Here is a 16,503-nt window from a genome sequence, read left to right as displayed (position 1 = left end):
GGGTGGTGCTAACAAAGATTTATTTCTTAAATTTTAATAAATACTTTATACTTTCAAAAGGTTGCAGATTACTTTGCTGTCTTCATCATTTGGCTTTGTAATCATTATGAACCTGCATACAGTTACTATATTAATGATGTGTAAGTGGTTAATATAAATGTGAAGGCTATTGAAAGTTAACTTTTATAAATTTGCATAAGTTGGAAGGAACCTAAAGGTCTTAAGTTTTAACTCTGATATCTTAGAAGAGAGAAAAATGAAGACACAGAGTGGTTCAAAGCCTTACCCATGAGTAATTTTAAAAATATTTTGATTTGCTGTGTTTCCTAAACTAGCAGATGTTCTAGACTAGCCTATCAGCTGAATACCCAGTTATTTGATGAGATTACAGAAATCAAATTAGAGAAAATAAGCACTTCAGAAATAATGGTTTGAACGAGTGTATGTACTTTTGCCTCTCTAGATAGCAGACTTATAAATATATATCTCAGGCATGATATACTTCTCTCTCATTGCCAAAGAGAAATAAACAACCCATTTAGATTTGGTTTATTTTTGTTTAAATGAAGTATTACCCTTGGTTTCCCTCCAAACATGTAGCATTTTAGTAGGATGTCATAATATTAAATATGCTCACAACCAAGTTTAGAACTTTTTAAAAGTTTTCAGTGTGTTGATTCCCTATGAAAATCTTCCAGTCAAACCTGTAGCTCGGTTAAAGCAACGTAATCCAAAACGAAACTTCAGAAATGTGGGAAACCGTTAAAAAATATCTGCCATGATACCAACTTGAAATGAAATGCACATTTCCTAAAATGGCATCAAATTTTTAATATGTTTACATTTTAGCCTTATGATGTGTCTGGCAGCATAAGACTGATTTTTCAGTACTGGACCTAAGTAAGACATATTTGCAAATGAGGATGTTATGTACAGATAAATAGGTTGTATTGCACCTTTCTACCACAGCAGCTTTTAAATGTGCTCAGGAAAATTGACTAATGGGACATAAATTACAACATTGGAAAAAATGTATCTTAACCTGCAGGAGCTGGAAAACATGTTAATTTTGAATTGTTTCACCTTTTTGTCTTCAGACAGTTGCAGAAAATCTTGCATGATTTATTCTTTTATTTTTAATGAATTGTTAAAAATGTTTGAAAGGGCATTAAATCTTACCCTCTACCATTAATCTGCAAATGGGGGAAAGAGGAGGTTAAATGGCCTCTTTAGTATATTGCTTTATGAAACTGCTGATTCTAGCAATGCCAGTCTAGAAATACATACTAATTTAAGGAACCCCGAATGTAAGCAGCAAGCTCCTTGCTTTTGTGGTGAAAAGACTAATAGCTTTATTTTAACAAGGCTCTTAACACCCCAGCCGTCAGCAGGCATTGAGTGAATGAAATTGGGAGAACTCCCATGGACTAAAAGCATCTTAATTCAACATTTCTCCTGAACATGGAGCCCTCCTGATAGGCTGTCAGAATTCAGCCAAAGAGGGGCGCCACAAAGAAGATACATGAAGGTGTGAGCTTTTCAAGTTGTTTCAAATAAGCTCTCTGAAGTTTTACTTTCTGAGCTGTATCGGTGAGAGAAAGATAAATATGCTCAAAATTCAGGCATAATTTCTAATATTACACTGTTGTGCAAAACACTACGTTTGTGTCATAGCTTAAGTTTAAGATTGTTTCTATCAGACATATATTTAGGTCATTACATTAAAAAATAAAAACCCTGGACAATACCAAGTGAGAGAAAGGGCTTCTTTTAAAAAAACTAATTGGATCAGAGCCACTGACTTTATTTTCTTGCAATGAGGGAAATTACCTAATAAGGATTTCTTTAAGTAGGAACAGTCCTGTGTCTTGTGGAAAGCAGACAAAATGAGAAATGAGACTATAAATGCCTGTGCCTGCTTTCTTTCCCCTCAGTCCCTCCTCAAGTGGCCTGTCTTCCAAAGGTCCTAAGTACAACTTCTTATAATTACCTTCTCTTTGGCAATCATCTATCTGCGATTTCCTACCCTCCATTTATAGCTATTTGCAAGAAGCTTTGTACCCAATACAATAATCTATATTGCCACCATTTCTGATTGGGTTATTTTAAATTGATCAAGCAACAGGAAGAGATTAGTTAAATAAGTTATGATTTATCCATATAATGGGATATTACATAGCCATTAAAATTCCCATTTTTGAAATATATTCAATGACACAGGAAAACGTCAATAATGAAAAGATGGGGAAAAATGCTATACATCATTAAAATATGTATATATTCATAAATGTTAACAGAGGTCATCTGTGGGTGGTTTTTCACAATAAGCATTTAGGGAGGAAAAGTAGTCAAATCTATTTTTTCAAATAGTGGAAGAGAGATTTATTCCCATCATTTCCATTGACCAACTGTGAATCCCCAAGGAAGAAAACTTTTTCTTATCTCTATGTCTTAACGCACTTAGCATGTTATTCTATTTAGGAGAGAGTAACAAGTATTTACCTGAAAGTAATAATCCCATTTTGTGAGCATAATAGCATAAGACAGTAGAACTAGTGGTTGTTTGTTAGAAAACTATACGGAGAAGCTTGCAGGCTACAGAAGAATAGAAGCAGCTCATAAAGACTTTCAACATCATACAATCTAGCTTTCTCTCCCCCATCAATACACTGAAATCATCTCAGTAAAGCACCAGGCACCAATTTATTGCCAATTCCAGCATACACTTTTGCGGACCATATGTGGGTCACTGTTCAGTTGCAGAGAACTATATGCACTCTAGCTAATTTTAGCAAGAATGTATTTATTGCACCATATTAATTGGCTTGTAGAACCACACAGAGTACTAAAGAAACAAATTCTAGGATGGGCTTTCCAGAACGATTTTCCAAGCCATACTACAGAATCAGGTTACCAAGGGAGCTGCTGCTGCTTCCATAATCAGGAAACTTTTGACTCCAGAGCCACATGGTCACTGTATCAGCCACCTTGATTAGCAGGTGCACAGTCAGGAGGTTACCTCTACTGCCACCAGCTCCAAAATGTGCCTTCAAAGCTAACTCACAGTGGCTTCATCATTACCTAAGGGTAAAATCAAGTTCCATGACTTGGTGCATGAGCTCCTCCAAAATATTGTCAGTGTCTTTATCTCTAGAACTTAGACTCTGGGGTCAGGTAGACAAGATCCTAGTCTCACCTCCATCACTTGTTGGCTGTATGGCCTTGAGCAACTACTCAGTTTTCTTATCTGCAAAATGGGATGTGAATGAGCTCTACCTCCTAGGATTATTAGGAAGATTGGTTAGGAATAATACAAGTAAAGTACTTAACCTTGTGCTTGACAAATGCTGTAGTATGTTCTGAATAGATGTTAAATTTCAGTAGCATCAGTAATGATTGTAACTACAGAAATAGTAGCATTAGTGCTACTATTACTAATATCCTCTTCCTCAAACCATCTGCTTCTGCCTTACCAAAATCTTGACATTTCTTGAACAGAGTGCTTTTTTGTGCCTCCGTGCTGCTTTATTTTTGTCCTCTCTACTTAGAATGCCTTGTCCTGTTACTCTTATACCCCTTTCTCCCTGAAAAACTCCTCATTCATATTCAGCTTTTAGAAGACGCTTCACCACCTATATGAAGCTGTCTTCAACTCTCCCAGGTGGACTCTGGTGTCCATTCCTTCAGACGCCCACTGCCTCGCTCCTCATACTTCTACTCTAGCCGTCATCATACCATAATTGTTTGCAGACATGTCTCCTTGAGAAGAGGGGCTGGATTTCTTCTTTATTTTGTGTCAGGACCTAGCATAATATTGGGATACTGTAGGTACACACTAATTACTAATGGAATGACTGCATTAATGATGTTGCAGAGATGTTTACTAGAGAAGAGCATACATATATACACAATTGGTGAAAAACAGAATAATTTTTGACGTACAAGTATGCCTCCCTTCCTTTCATCCTGTTTTTGGTTCATGGGATCAATACAGAAAGGCTTCCCATGAGGTCCTTGCATTCCAGGAACCAACACGCTGTACTACAAACCTACCAGAGCCAAACACTGCCCCTCAGGGTCTCAGCGGCTGATGGAAGAGACCCCAAGAGACGCGAACACAGAGAAGTACATAGGAAGGAAGGAAGAACAATAAAGGCCAACACTAGGAAGAAAACAGCAATCATTTCTATGCGGTTGTTCTGAAGGGAGGGAAAACAGAGAGATTCCGGGTAGTCAGGGAGGGCTTCCCATAAGCCATGGAGTTGAGGGTTGCCTGTAAGCAATCCCTGTCAGTAAAGAAAGGTTTCAAGGAAAAGGTGCTTTTAAAAATACGACCCTTGTCAGAGCCTAAGGAGATGTGACAACTAAATACAATGTGTCCTGGATGGGATCCTGGAGCAGAAAAGAGACCTTAGATACAAACTAAGGAAATCTGAATAAACTATAGACTTTGGTTAACAATTGTAAGAAATCCACCACATTAATGCAAGATGCTAATAATATGGAAACTTGTATAGAGTACATGGGGGCTCTCTATGCTATCTTCTTAATTTTTCTGTAACTCTAAAGTTGTTTGGAAAAATAAAGCCTGTTTTAAAAGAAAAAATATATATGGTCTTACAGAATATCGCTGGCATGGTGACAGGAAGGAGACAGTGTAACAGAGACCCTTTGCTGGAAGAGGTGACTTTGTTGTTAAATGCCATGTTCGTGGCCCGGTTATCAATTCCTATAGCCACTCTGAGTTCTTCCTGCTTTTCCATGGTTGGTTTTTGGCAGATGGCAGCAGCATTTATGCACTGATTATAATTTTGAGATGCATTGTCAGTAACCAGGGTGTACAATGGACCTTCATCTCTAATTACTTTTTTCTCCACAGGTGTCTGGAAAGGGTCCAGATGGGAATGCCCACAACCTCCGTTTCGAGGGGATGGAGAGACAGTATGCATCCTTACCCAGGTAGATCATGGAGGGGTCTCGTACCACTAGCTCACCTGCAAATAAAGTCTTTAGAGACTTCTACAGGAAATAGAAATCTGGCTTTTTAAATAAGGACAATGCTATAATTTTGCCTTTCTGCCATCTGCTGCAGCCCTAATGCCATCTTCACAACTGTGCTAATAACTGAAATACTTGTGGGCTATTTTTTAAGGTAAGAAAAGAGCATATCATTGCAATTGAACATGTCAGCAAGAATATTGGATACTGAATGGAAATCCTAAGCCATTGTTATAAAAATGGTACTGAGCATCTCACACCCAACTTAGAGACAATAAAAGAGTAAATCCTCTATCCTAGGAGTTAGCCTTGAATAAGGGCAGGCCAACCTTAAACTTGGAGCTTTGCGTGGGTATTAGAAAGCCGGAGGGAAATGTGAACCTGGGAAGATGTACTTTGCTTGATTTAGAATCTGACCGTGTTCTCTAGGCAATAAGCAAAAAATTGCTGAAAGGCACAGACACAGTAGAGGGAAAGAAACAACTGCGTGGGAAAAGTTTGTTTGGCAATTCTGGCCTAACATGATCCCCTTGTGCTGTAAGTAAACACCCCTGAAAAATGAGATAGAACCCTCAAAGTTTTGTGCTCTTTTCTGTGAGATGAAGAATAATTTTAGTCAGCTATCACTAACACATGACAAAGAGGAAACTTTTCCAAGATGATAGTCCAGCTACTATGGGAGGTACAGGAGCTGAGAATGTGAGAATCAATGAGTCAGAAAAAGAAACCAAGAGAGGTTAATACCAGCCAGAAAACTGAAAAGCAACAGAATATCTTCTTTTAAAGAGGGTGGAAGACCTGCTGTATCATCAAGGCTGAATTGTTAAAGTGCTAGCTCAGAGATGGCATTATCGTTTTGAGTTGCATGTTGGCTACCTGTGTGTGAGTTTACAAACAATAACAGCCTGCACATTAAAATGCCATCTGAGGGACTATCTGCTCTTACAAATAGTGTGTTAATTTTCCAAAGGAATAAAATCTCAAATCTAGCAGAGAACCAATTTTTAGCACTCATTTGGGCAAGATACTCAACATATACAGTGCTGCAAAAGCTTTTTATTTTATGTCCCTGTTGCATTTCTTACATATTGTATAATTTTTTTCTTGCCACTGATTTTTCCTCCCCCTATTTTCCCTGGCCCAGTATCTTGTTTTCATTAAAAGAATAGAAGTAGTCTCCAAAAATTCATTTTAAATACAAGATTTCCTGCTTTCAGTGTTGAAGTGTATGGAAATTGTGGTTAAGGCAGATGGAAAGTAGCATGTTCTTAAGAGAAGGGAAAAAAAAGAAAACCTGGAAACAGTTTAATATCTTCCTGGCCAACTCGCACTCAGACTGAGGAAATGGGAATTTTTGTACAAATTCAAAGCACAGAGATAACATTTAGAAATATGTAAGTTTCACTCATTCATTCATCTCCATATATCTATTAATCACCTACTATATATAAGACCCAGGAATACAGAGACTAGAGACCCAGTGCTCTCGGGACCTCACATCTAGTAAAGGAGGCAAGCAGATCAACTTTGCAGGACAGTACAGCACATGCTTAGATGAGTAATCATTCAGAATGTTCAACTTCTATTTATTTCTACTAATAATCCCTGAAATGCTCATTCATGGCTGACACTAAACAAGTCTAATTTAGGATTAAACACTTCGGAAGGAGTTTTCTCACAAAGGCAATGTATTTTTGCTGTTTATGGCACTGGAGCTATCACCACAATGTAAGAATTGACAAAATTCTGCCAGGCTTGAGAATAAAGCTGTAGCTGAAAGGGAAGCCTCTTAGCCCGAAAATAATTTTGACAGACAGTGCGCTCACACACATATACGATGGGAGGCGTGATTAGCTGCACCTGCAAACAGACCTTTGTAGCTACCTGGCAACCAGAAGTAGCCACGATGAAGAAAAAATAGGGCCCGGAAAAATGCAAGTGATCCTGGCATTGGTTTTTAAATGGGGGGCTCAAACTGAGGTTTCTATCTTAATATCTAAAAAGAAAATACAAAGCACTGTGGCAGGAAATATGTTCCATGTTTACCCAACGAGATGCACACTGCCAGCTTCTGAAAAGGGTGTAGATTCATCTCTGAGTGCCAGTGACATTTACCCTGGTTTTCTAGTCTTTTCCCCCCTGGAGATTTTACTGTCCACTTAATTGAAGCACACCAGCTCGACTGCTGTCTCGCTTTGGCAGGAGAGTGAGGCGAGCACGTCCCTGTAGGCATGGATCCCCTCTTCGTCACAGAGTCAGGGAGCTTTAAAATATTTATGGAGTTAAATTTTTAATTAAAAACAGGAATAATTCTATCTATAGAAAGCCGGTGCCCAACCTTAAAGAGGACTTAATATGCTCCTGACTGATTTGGTTCCTGTGTTGTTTGTGGAGAGCATCGCAGGAGTTTTTACGATAAACCCAAAAATATTGATTGGTATGGCAAATTTGGGACCATTGACCAGAGAGAAAATGCCCCCCAATGCATGGAGTTGGTAAGGAGTCCCCATCAAGGGGCACTCTGCTATGCTTTCCTGGAATTCTGTCATCATTGAAGTAAGTCCATGTAGCCTTCTGCCAGGCTAAATGACACTTGACAAAATAAAGCCAGAGCCCTAGCCATCACAGGAAAAAGACAATTCCTAGCACTCGGTAGTTACGAGATTGCCTAAGGCTAAGGCCTAAGTGATGTTAAATGTTATTGTTAAGCAATGTTAAATCTTCTGCCTCCAAAGAAAAATGGCTTTATTGCTTTGCTCTCGAGGGTGCTGTTTTGTAAAGCAGAGCAACCTCGTGAGCAAACACCAGGCCTTTACCAGGGCCAGTGTTTCACCAGCCAATCCAGCCCCAGTTTTCTTTGGTGGTAAACAGACTGAAATCAGCCTATCCTTATTCTTGCCTGACAGAAATTATTACTCACCCTGGGTAGAAGGGAAGTGGACTGTTTCCTAGGTGCCTATAATGCGTGACTATCAATGTATATGTTTTTGCAAACTGCTTCTTTTTCACACCAGCCTTCCAGCCCCTTTCAATTCTCCCAGGCCCCATTCTGATTTTATAGGCCTCCTCACGGTCAGTCCCTTCAGTAGTGAACTCTTGACTCTCCCATCTCCAGCTTCCATCCTTCCCACCTGGCCCATTTCTGGCCCCATGGGATCCCATTATCCCCTTCTCTGCAGATGGCTCCATGCATCAACACATGATCTTGCTCTTCCGGGCTTATAATCAAGTGTGGAGTCATAAGTACTGAGCAAAAAGGCACTGCACCTTTTCTGCTGTCCTACGAATGTGGGTGGCGAAAGGTTGCCAGAGAAAGTCATAAAACTGCACTCACTGGTTCCACTACAAAATTCATATTTTGCAGCCCTAGCTGGGCCCCTTCTTCTGTCTAGCATTCCTCTCCGTTGTGCTGTTGACTCCCTTGGCGATCCCAAAGTGGCTCTTCCCACCCTTTTCTACTCCGGTTAAGTTCCGCAAAGATTACTAAGCCCCCGAGCCCAATCTCTGGAGATGACCTCACTTCCTTTTCTTTACGATCTGGAGGCACTCAATGTAAGCTGCTCAGCTTCTGCTTCCTGCTATGCCTTCTTTCACACCCGCTTCCCAAGAGGAGTCAATAAGGGCGAGCACTTGGTGTCCCGCCCTGATTAGAGACCTGTGGTTTATCACCTGTGTGACCTTGAGCAAGTGATGGAATTGCTCCAGGCTCTGTTGTCCAATCTGCAAATTGCAGATGATATCAGGGGCTCCATATACTGTTGATGTGAGTATTCAATACAATATTATAAGCAAAAATCCTCAGTGAAGAGCCTGACCAGTATATTTAAGGATTTTGGTTGTTGTTGGTTCTTTTCATTTTATCTCTGGGGAAGTGCTCCTTCCTTTAATGAGACAAACTCATACACCAGCACTCATTCTCCCTGCCTATTTAGGGACTCTGCACCATCAAAGACTCCTCTCTTCACTGCATCTTTAAGTACACCCATCAACTGCTTTCCTCCCCTGCTTCCTCTACAGTCCTGCAGGTCAGAGAAGGGAAGAGCGAAGACACACATGGAGACCTACCAGGGGTACTAACTGAGGCCAAAGAATTAGGTAACTCTGGGGAAGGACCAGCAATCCAGATGGTCAAGAGCAAGAAAACATAGCAAACTAATATAATCGGAGTGATAAACTGTGCTGGTGGACCTGCTGGGAGGCAGCAATTCTTATACATAGGGAGTTTTTATAAGCTAGATACAGGATGCAGATACTTGTCTAGCAAGAGACCAAGGTCCCTATCCTCGGGTTTGAGGCTAGGATTGCCCAGTAGCCAACGGGAGCCAGGTACCCAGGTGGAGACCACACCCCATGTGAGTTAACCAGGAAGGCTGAACTCAACGCTCTTGCCCCTGGGGCAGATCTGATGTGGGAGTACCAGCCTATTAACAACCCCACCAAGAAACTCCTGTTGGCTCAGGACCAGGCAGGGCTGAGCGTGCAGCTACCAACACTCATAGCCAAGCAGGGCTGGGTGACAGAACTGCCTCCGTGAAGCTGAGTCCTGCCCATCAAAGAAATCAAAGACCTTCCCTCAACCCTCCTACTTTAGGAGGAAAGGATCTGTACATGGTGGCTCAATTTCTATTCCAGCCACTCATTTTCTAGCCTCCTGGCCCAGACTTCTGACTATACCCCTGATACTTCCACCTAATTCTGTCCCAGCCCTTTCCTTTATGTAGATTTTTTGAGTAGTCCTCTCCACCCCTATGGATTCAATTGTCATTGCTATGATGATCACTCCAAAACATAACCCGGCTAGCCTTCATAGCTCACTCTTACTGTGACCCCATTTACAACATCCTGCTTGACATTTCATCCTACTACTTCCAAGACACCTCAGACTCCATGCCCAAATTTCAGTCCTCCATGTCATCTTTCTTTAGCTATTTTTCCTTTTTAACCTCCATAACATTTGTTTGGCAATACTGTACTGCCACTGAAAGCACCCTAAATTACATTATGGTTCTTTGCTGTCCCTCCTCATCCCCGCTGGGTTATTAATTCCTTCAGGTAAGGGACTTTATCTTACTCATTTTTAAAACCCATTATCAGGACCTAACATAGGACTAGGTATATAATAAATGTTCAATACATTGGTATATAACTGAGAATAGATTTATTTGTATACAAGTAGGCTATGGAAAAGAATCTTGAATCGACTGTTGATATAAGTGATGATATCTCCACGAAAATGTATCTTTTCTCCAGAATTATTAGAAGTCCAGATTTCCAAATAGTTGACATCTATTGAGAACTTACTATGTGCGAGACACTGTTCTACATGCTTTGTATCTACCGACTTAATGCTCACCCCAACCCTACTAGAGGGATTATCATTATTTTCCCCATTTCATAGACAAGAACACAGGTAGAGAGAGACTAAGTAAAATTGTCCAAGTTCAAAAGCTAGAAAGAGCAGAGCTGGGATTTGACCCCAAGCAACCTAGCTGCAAGGTTGTACACTTTACCACTGCAGCAAAAATGTGATTGTTCTGTAAGCTCACTTCTCTAATAAAAATATGTATATTAAAAAAAGAATAACTCCGTACTCAGACCCATATCTGCGATTATCATGTTCTCTTGTATTATTTGCTCAACTGTTCGTCTTTCTCACTAAACTGTAAGTGCCTTTGAGGACAGGGACTGTGCCTTATTCATCTCTGTACATGACAGAGCATTACTAATATACAGGTTAGATAATGCCTTTCAGCCGTCTCTGTAATGCTGTCATAAAATCAATTCTTTTCCCGTCCCCTTGGGTGCTACATTTGAAATATGAACAGTTTAATGCGTAATTGCCAGAAGAATATTAAGCAATATACTTTGCCTACCCAAAAGACAATCCTGTTTTGTTAGAACACTCCTGAGAGTTGAAAGAGCAGTGTCTGCAAATTGGTACTTTAGTTCTTTAAGATTAAGAATAATATCTACCCAGAAAAAAAAAAATTACAATAAATTTTCTAGTGATGTGGCTACATGAGCACTCTGAGGGAGGCTGCCTTCCCAAGACTGATGAGGGAACAAAGGTCTGCTCATGCTATATTTGGCTTCCAAACCCAACATTGCTCTAACCCACATTACATAAGTTACTTGGGGGAAAAATGTCTCTCTGAACATCTCAAGCAGCTTTTCAACTTGGCTATATAATGAGAAGCAACAAACTAGAGCTGATTTTGGGTAGAAAGAGCAAGCAGCTTATGCTTGCTTCCTAGGAACCCAAAATAAATTTCTTTCTAAGTACGTTCCCAGTGTTTTGGTATTGGATACAATTGTGTTCAGCTCAGAGGAATACACCATAAGAACATGCTTCCTCTTTAACATTTCAGTCTTGTTTTATTGGTTTCAGCTTTCTTGTCTTCATATGCTTTTGTTCATCTTCCGCAAGACTCCAATCCAAGCGCCGTGCTAACTTTGAAGCTTATAGCACGCATAGTGTCTACTACACTGTATTATCCCCAAAAGCATTTGGTCTGGGCATCCTGTGTACTTCTCTGTCATTCACCTCACTGCTTAAAGGCTCTCCCCTTCTCCTTTTTCTCTTGTTCTATTTTCCAGTTAACTTCTATTCTGCTCACTGCTATTGAATTTTCTTTGGCCCCCCCTTGCGTTATTTTATAGCACTTGGTAAGCAGATGGCAATGGCATTATAGTTCTGCAAAAATTTCCCCCAATGCCCCAGTACTGGCCTTACTGGCCTTTGGCCGAAGCTATTCTAGATAGTAATTAAAAGTTAAATGAAATAAGCCAAGCAATCAGATCATTAAGTGTCTGTGTTTGTACGTGTGTGTGTGTATGTGTGTGAGCATGGCTATTTGGCTATCTGGGGTTGGAGAGGTTGACACAGTCCCCATGCTGCCTAACTGAGTAGTATTCTCTGCCACAAGGCCAGTTTGTCAGATAAGATGCTTCATGAAAATGTATGTACTACACCCTGCACACATGACAGCCGGTTGGACGTTCAGCTGGAGTTTGAAGCCATTCATCTTCTTCTCCACAGCTCTCCAGATAAGGGTCTGTCACCTTTCATCTAGATCCTGGGCCTCAGGGTCACTCTCTCAGACACCTTTGTAGGGAGCTTCTTTATCCCAACAGCCCTTCCTGGCCCTCAAGAGCTCCCCTTTGGTGCTCGAGGCTGTGCTTGCTGCCTGACTTTGCAGGACTACACTTAGCTGAGCTGAAGAGCTTGTCCAGATCTTCTCTTCCACATCCTCATGTGATGGAGGTTAATGCTTTTTGAAAATCAGTGAAGCATTTTCACCCCACCGGACTGAACTTTCCCATCCTTTCTCCTCGGGGTTCCTAAATTGAAATTTTAGTCTCTGGTTCCCCTTGCTTGTAGAGTCAGCTGCCTGTTTGACTGCCCCCTCTGACACCCCCTTAAACTTAACGCAGAGGACAAAATGATGAATTAGCAGCCATTTAATTCTTTGGGAGATTAAGATGTCTCCATTGTCAACTCAAACTTCCTGAAAATGCAGAGCGCACTAGCATGTAATACTGCCTTAAGATGCCAAACAGCTGAGATCAGGGGTTAATGCTGCTGCCATATCATTTTTATGTCACTTAGTTCCTCAGATAAAAGTCCATTTTAATCAAACTTTTCATCATTTCCTCACAGTCAATATATCCCTGATGCCAGCTAGAATATTTGATATTAATTATTCAATTGAAGGCCTCCATTATGAGTTTAGTTAGAATATTAGTGATTTAAAACATGTTAAGACCCATTACAGCTGATGTCCCCAAAGTAGTTTTAACTGAATTTTGATGGGTCACATATATTAAATTCCATAGAATTTTACTCTTTCCCTCCTTTTCCACAGAAAATTCTAAACTGTTACATATTTGTTTAAGTATGTTTTTTAGAAGTTTATGTCTGCTATTTCAAGAGTGCCAAATCATATATCACCTTGAACTTAAAACATACTGAGCTTAGTAAGCTAACATCCATCTTTTCCCTTCTGGGCATGTTTTAAAGGATTTTTCATATTTATTTCCCATTTCTCCAGCAAAAAAGAAAAACAGGTCATTTTGTGCCTGGGCAGCTGCTTAATTAGGAGTGTCCCTCTAACTCTAATTTCTCATATTATTTTTCCCTGTTCATTCTTCATGTTTTCCTATTTTATCATTGCTCCATCTGCCTCTGAAAGCTTATTGCAGTAGGAATTACTGTTGTAGTGTCTCGACAGTGCTGAACTGCTTTGTCCCATGTGCCCCTCTCGTTGTGCACCTGCCTCTCCCCATCTTCTACACATTTCCTGCTGTTTGCTACTATCCCTGTGTTTACAATATAAAGACAGAGCCACTCAGAATAAATCAAGCATGTTCATTCATTATAATATCTGCTTGTGAGGCTTGTACTTTATGATTATTTAAAATGACATTACATCACTAAAACGTGTGCATTTTTTATTAAAAAAGCTAGTGCCTCACCCGATGTTGAATGTATGATATTATTCAACACAAATAATTAAGAGTAAAATCACTAGACTGATTTTCCATTTTTATATGTCAAAATCTACATGCAAATTGCTTCAAAGATGTCATGTTTACTTATAAACTAGCCAGTTATACTTAGAAAATCAAACAGAACAATCAAAACAACAGGAATTCATAAAATGTATTGTTATATGCTGTATTTCGCATACATGGTCTCGTCTTATCTTCACCATCCAATTGGATAGTGGTGACCATGATGTTTATTTTATAATAGAAGAAATTAAGCCTCAAAGTGGCAGAATCAGAATCAGAAGCCAGTCTTTCTGGCTTCCAAGATCCTTTTAAATTTTACTTTATCATACCACTAAAACTGACAAATTAGGAGAGATAGGAATCCATCGTCTTTTTTCTTGAGTAACCTGAGCTCATGGGAAAGAAGCTATCTTAGATCATTTAAAAAATATATCCATGTTCCTTATGAACTTCTTTTAGGGTTCCAAAGAAAATGTGAAATGTTGAAACTTGCAGCTTATAAAATAGTAATGAAATACGAGACACAGAGTAAGGAATTTATGTAAAAAAGGAAAACAGCTTCACATCATATAGCTTTTATTTTTATATCCCTATCTTACTAAGTAAAAACAAGGTGACTGAGTTTCCTTGCAGCAATTATTCTGTCCCTGTTGGGAGCAGAAATGAGGTTATGATCGGCTCTCCATAGGGTTGTGTAGGGACAACCACTATGGTTCCCAGCCTAGAGATTTCACTTGAATTGGGAAGGGTGGAAGAACTGGTATTTGATGAGTAGTTATGCTCCAGGAACTCTGTTGGGTACTTTAAATAGATTATCTCATTTATCTCCTATAACAATCTGGAAATAAATATTATTAGCCTTAATTTTGGGTAAAGAGATGGGGGCTCAGAGATGTGAAGTGATGTGGCCAGTGCTACACCAAGAATGACAGAATATGGATCCAGTCCAACTCTGTCTCCAAAACCTCTGGCTTCCCACTACATCTAGTTGTCTTCCATGAGGCTGGCTATAAACAAGTAGGGAAGAGGCATTCAGTGGCCCTCCTGTATTGAGCCTTCACTGGGTTGACCCCACCACCCTAAACCACTGTAGTATACAAATCCAGGAGGTCAGATAGAACAAACCCCTAACTGGCATGCAAAATCGCAAAAACAGCAACAGGGAACCGCAGAGCTCCCCTTAGCATATTTAAACACCTCCTCCTTCCAGCTAAAATATTTTTTAAACAGCGCTCTTTTTTTAAAAAGCCTGCCTTTGTGTTATGCTAGGGGGTTAAAAACAACAGCAATGACATTTGGATCCACTTCAGCATTTATGAAAATCACAAAAGTATTGTTGCTTCTTTCACTGTGTAGTTGTGGTAAATCCTTAGGGGACCTGGCTGAGAAGTAAATGCCAGACAACTGTGGAGGAATTGCTACTACTGACTGCTGCTTCCAGTCCAGAGAAGAGAGCTTTGGCAGTCAATTATCATGGCAGTGCCACCCAAGCCCATCTGTGCCCTGGATCTCATATGACAGAGGCCCCATGACCCCAGTCATTGTGCCAGGATGTACCTTGGTCCAGCTCCATTATTTCTAGCAAAGGCAAACATTTGTGGTACAAATGTGGGAAGGGCTGGTACAAAAAGAGCAGCATCCAGAATGTGTTCCCGCTTATTTTCCAAGTCTTCAATTAGGCCTGGATAGAGGTGATTGGGGCTTGTCCCACTGGAAGGTCGTCCCTCTAGACAGTCAGCAGAACCAATCCTTACGGCTGAGCATGGAATGACATGTTAAATGGTAGGAGCCTGGCAATTCTTACTGGCTGTTCTCCACCAACAATATGCTCTGCAGCATCATTAGTAGCCTTTACACCTGGTCATTGCTTGAAAATGAAGACAAGGGGGTGACTGCTCGCTAGGTTCCTACCCACTAATTGTTTACACAGAACTGAGGCAAATGCAAAACCATTTCCAGAAATGATAGTCTCTCACAGCCTGGTTTTTGCCAAGTCCTGGAAAGAGCTGCAATTTGTTGACTTCTTCAGCAAATCAAAGGTTTGAGATGGGAAATAAACACTCTGAACTATTTTGAGAAGGAATCTGTCACATTGAAGTTTTCCCCCTGGAAACAGTCCTGTAAAATAAGGATGGTATTTGTATCAGGCTTCTTGGTCACTTGCCATTGATATGTTGGTGCCTTTGACAATTGATGCTACATGGTGTGGACCATGCAACACCCTTTTACAATTTTTCCAACATCAAAATGGGGTCAACAGTACCCATGTGGAATCTAAGCCCCCTCTTGACATAGATGTGGAATGGACACAACCAAGCCAAGGTCCACAGGAAGGAGGAATACAGTAAGGATTAGAGTGGACTTAATGATATTCTATTCATGAACTATTGTGGTTAATAATCGAGAAAATGTGGCATTGGTGTGGAAAAAGTGGCCCTGGTGGCTGCTGGGTGCGGGGAATGGGAGGAAGAGATGAGATGTGGAGGCATTTTCGGGACTTGGAGTTGTCCTGGGTGGTGCTCCAGGGACAATTGCCGGACATTGTATGTCCTCCCATGGCCCACTGGATGGAATGTGGGAGAGTGTGGGCTATGGTGTGGACCACAGGCCATGGGGTGCAGCAATGCCCAGAGATGTACTCACCAGATGCAATGGATGTGTCATGATGATGGGGGAGAGTGTTACTGTGGGGGGAGTGGTGGGGGGGGAGTGGTGGGGGTGAATGGGGACCTCGTAGTTTTTGAATGTAATATTTTTTTAAAAATGAATAAATTGAGTAGAATTTGGAGAGAGAAAAAAATCAGGTCAAGACAGAACTTCTAGCTAATGTTTTACGAGTGATTTCCGGGTGGCCTGCATGCAATGTAGGCAAGAAAATGTGATGACTGCCTTCTGTGAGCTGGTTACAGGCAAGCCACCGAGGTTTCCACCTTGTGGGCAGCTTAACTTCCTGAGTTTGCCCTTTTTCTGGGTACTTCTTTTATATCTAAT

The 16,503-nt window shown here is 40.5% G+C and overlaps 1 protein-coding gene across 3 annotated transcripts in view; it reads left to right on the top strand.

Annotated features, from left to right (window-relative positions):
- The window catches only part of PARD3B (par-3 family cell polarity regulator beta), a 1,119,500-nt gene that overhangs the window by 1,062,873 nt on the left and 40,124 nt on the right, over positions 1–16,503 (top strand). For all 3 annotated transcript variants that reach the window (XM_058300305.2, XM_058300306.2, XM_058300307.2), the window contains one exon: positions 4,880–4,959. In XM_058300305.2, coding sequence (XP_058156288.1) covers positions 4,880–4,959 — 80 coding nt within the window. The remainder of the gene's footprint in view (positions 1–4,879; positions 4,960–16,503) is intronic.

The sequence above is a fragment of the Dasypus novemcinctus genome, chromosome 7 (assembly GCF_030445035.2).
Source record: "Dasypus novemcinctus isolate mDasNov1 chromosome 7, mDasNov1.1.hap2, whole genome shotgun sequence".
In the NCBI taxonomy this organism is placed as follows: Eukaryota; Metazoa; Chordata; class Mammalia; order Cingulata; family Dasypodidae; genus Dasypus; species Dasypus novemcinctus.
Note: the sequence above shows the minus strand (reverse complement) of the source record. Positions and strands in the feature narration are given on the sequence as shown.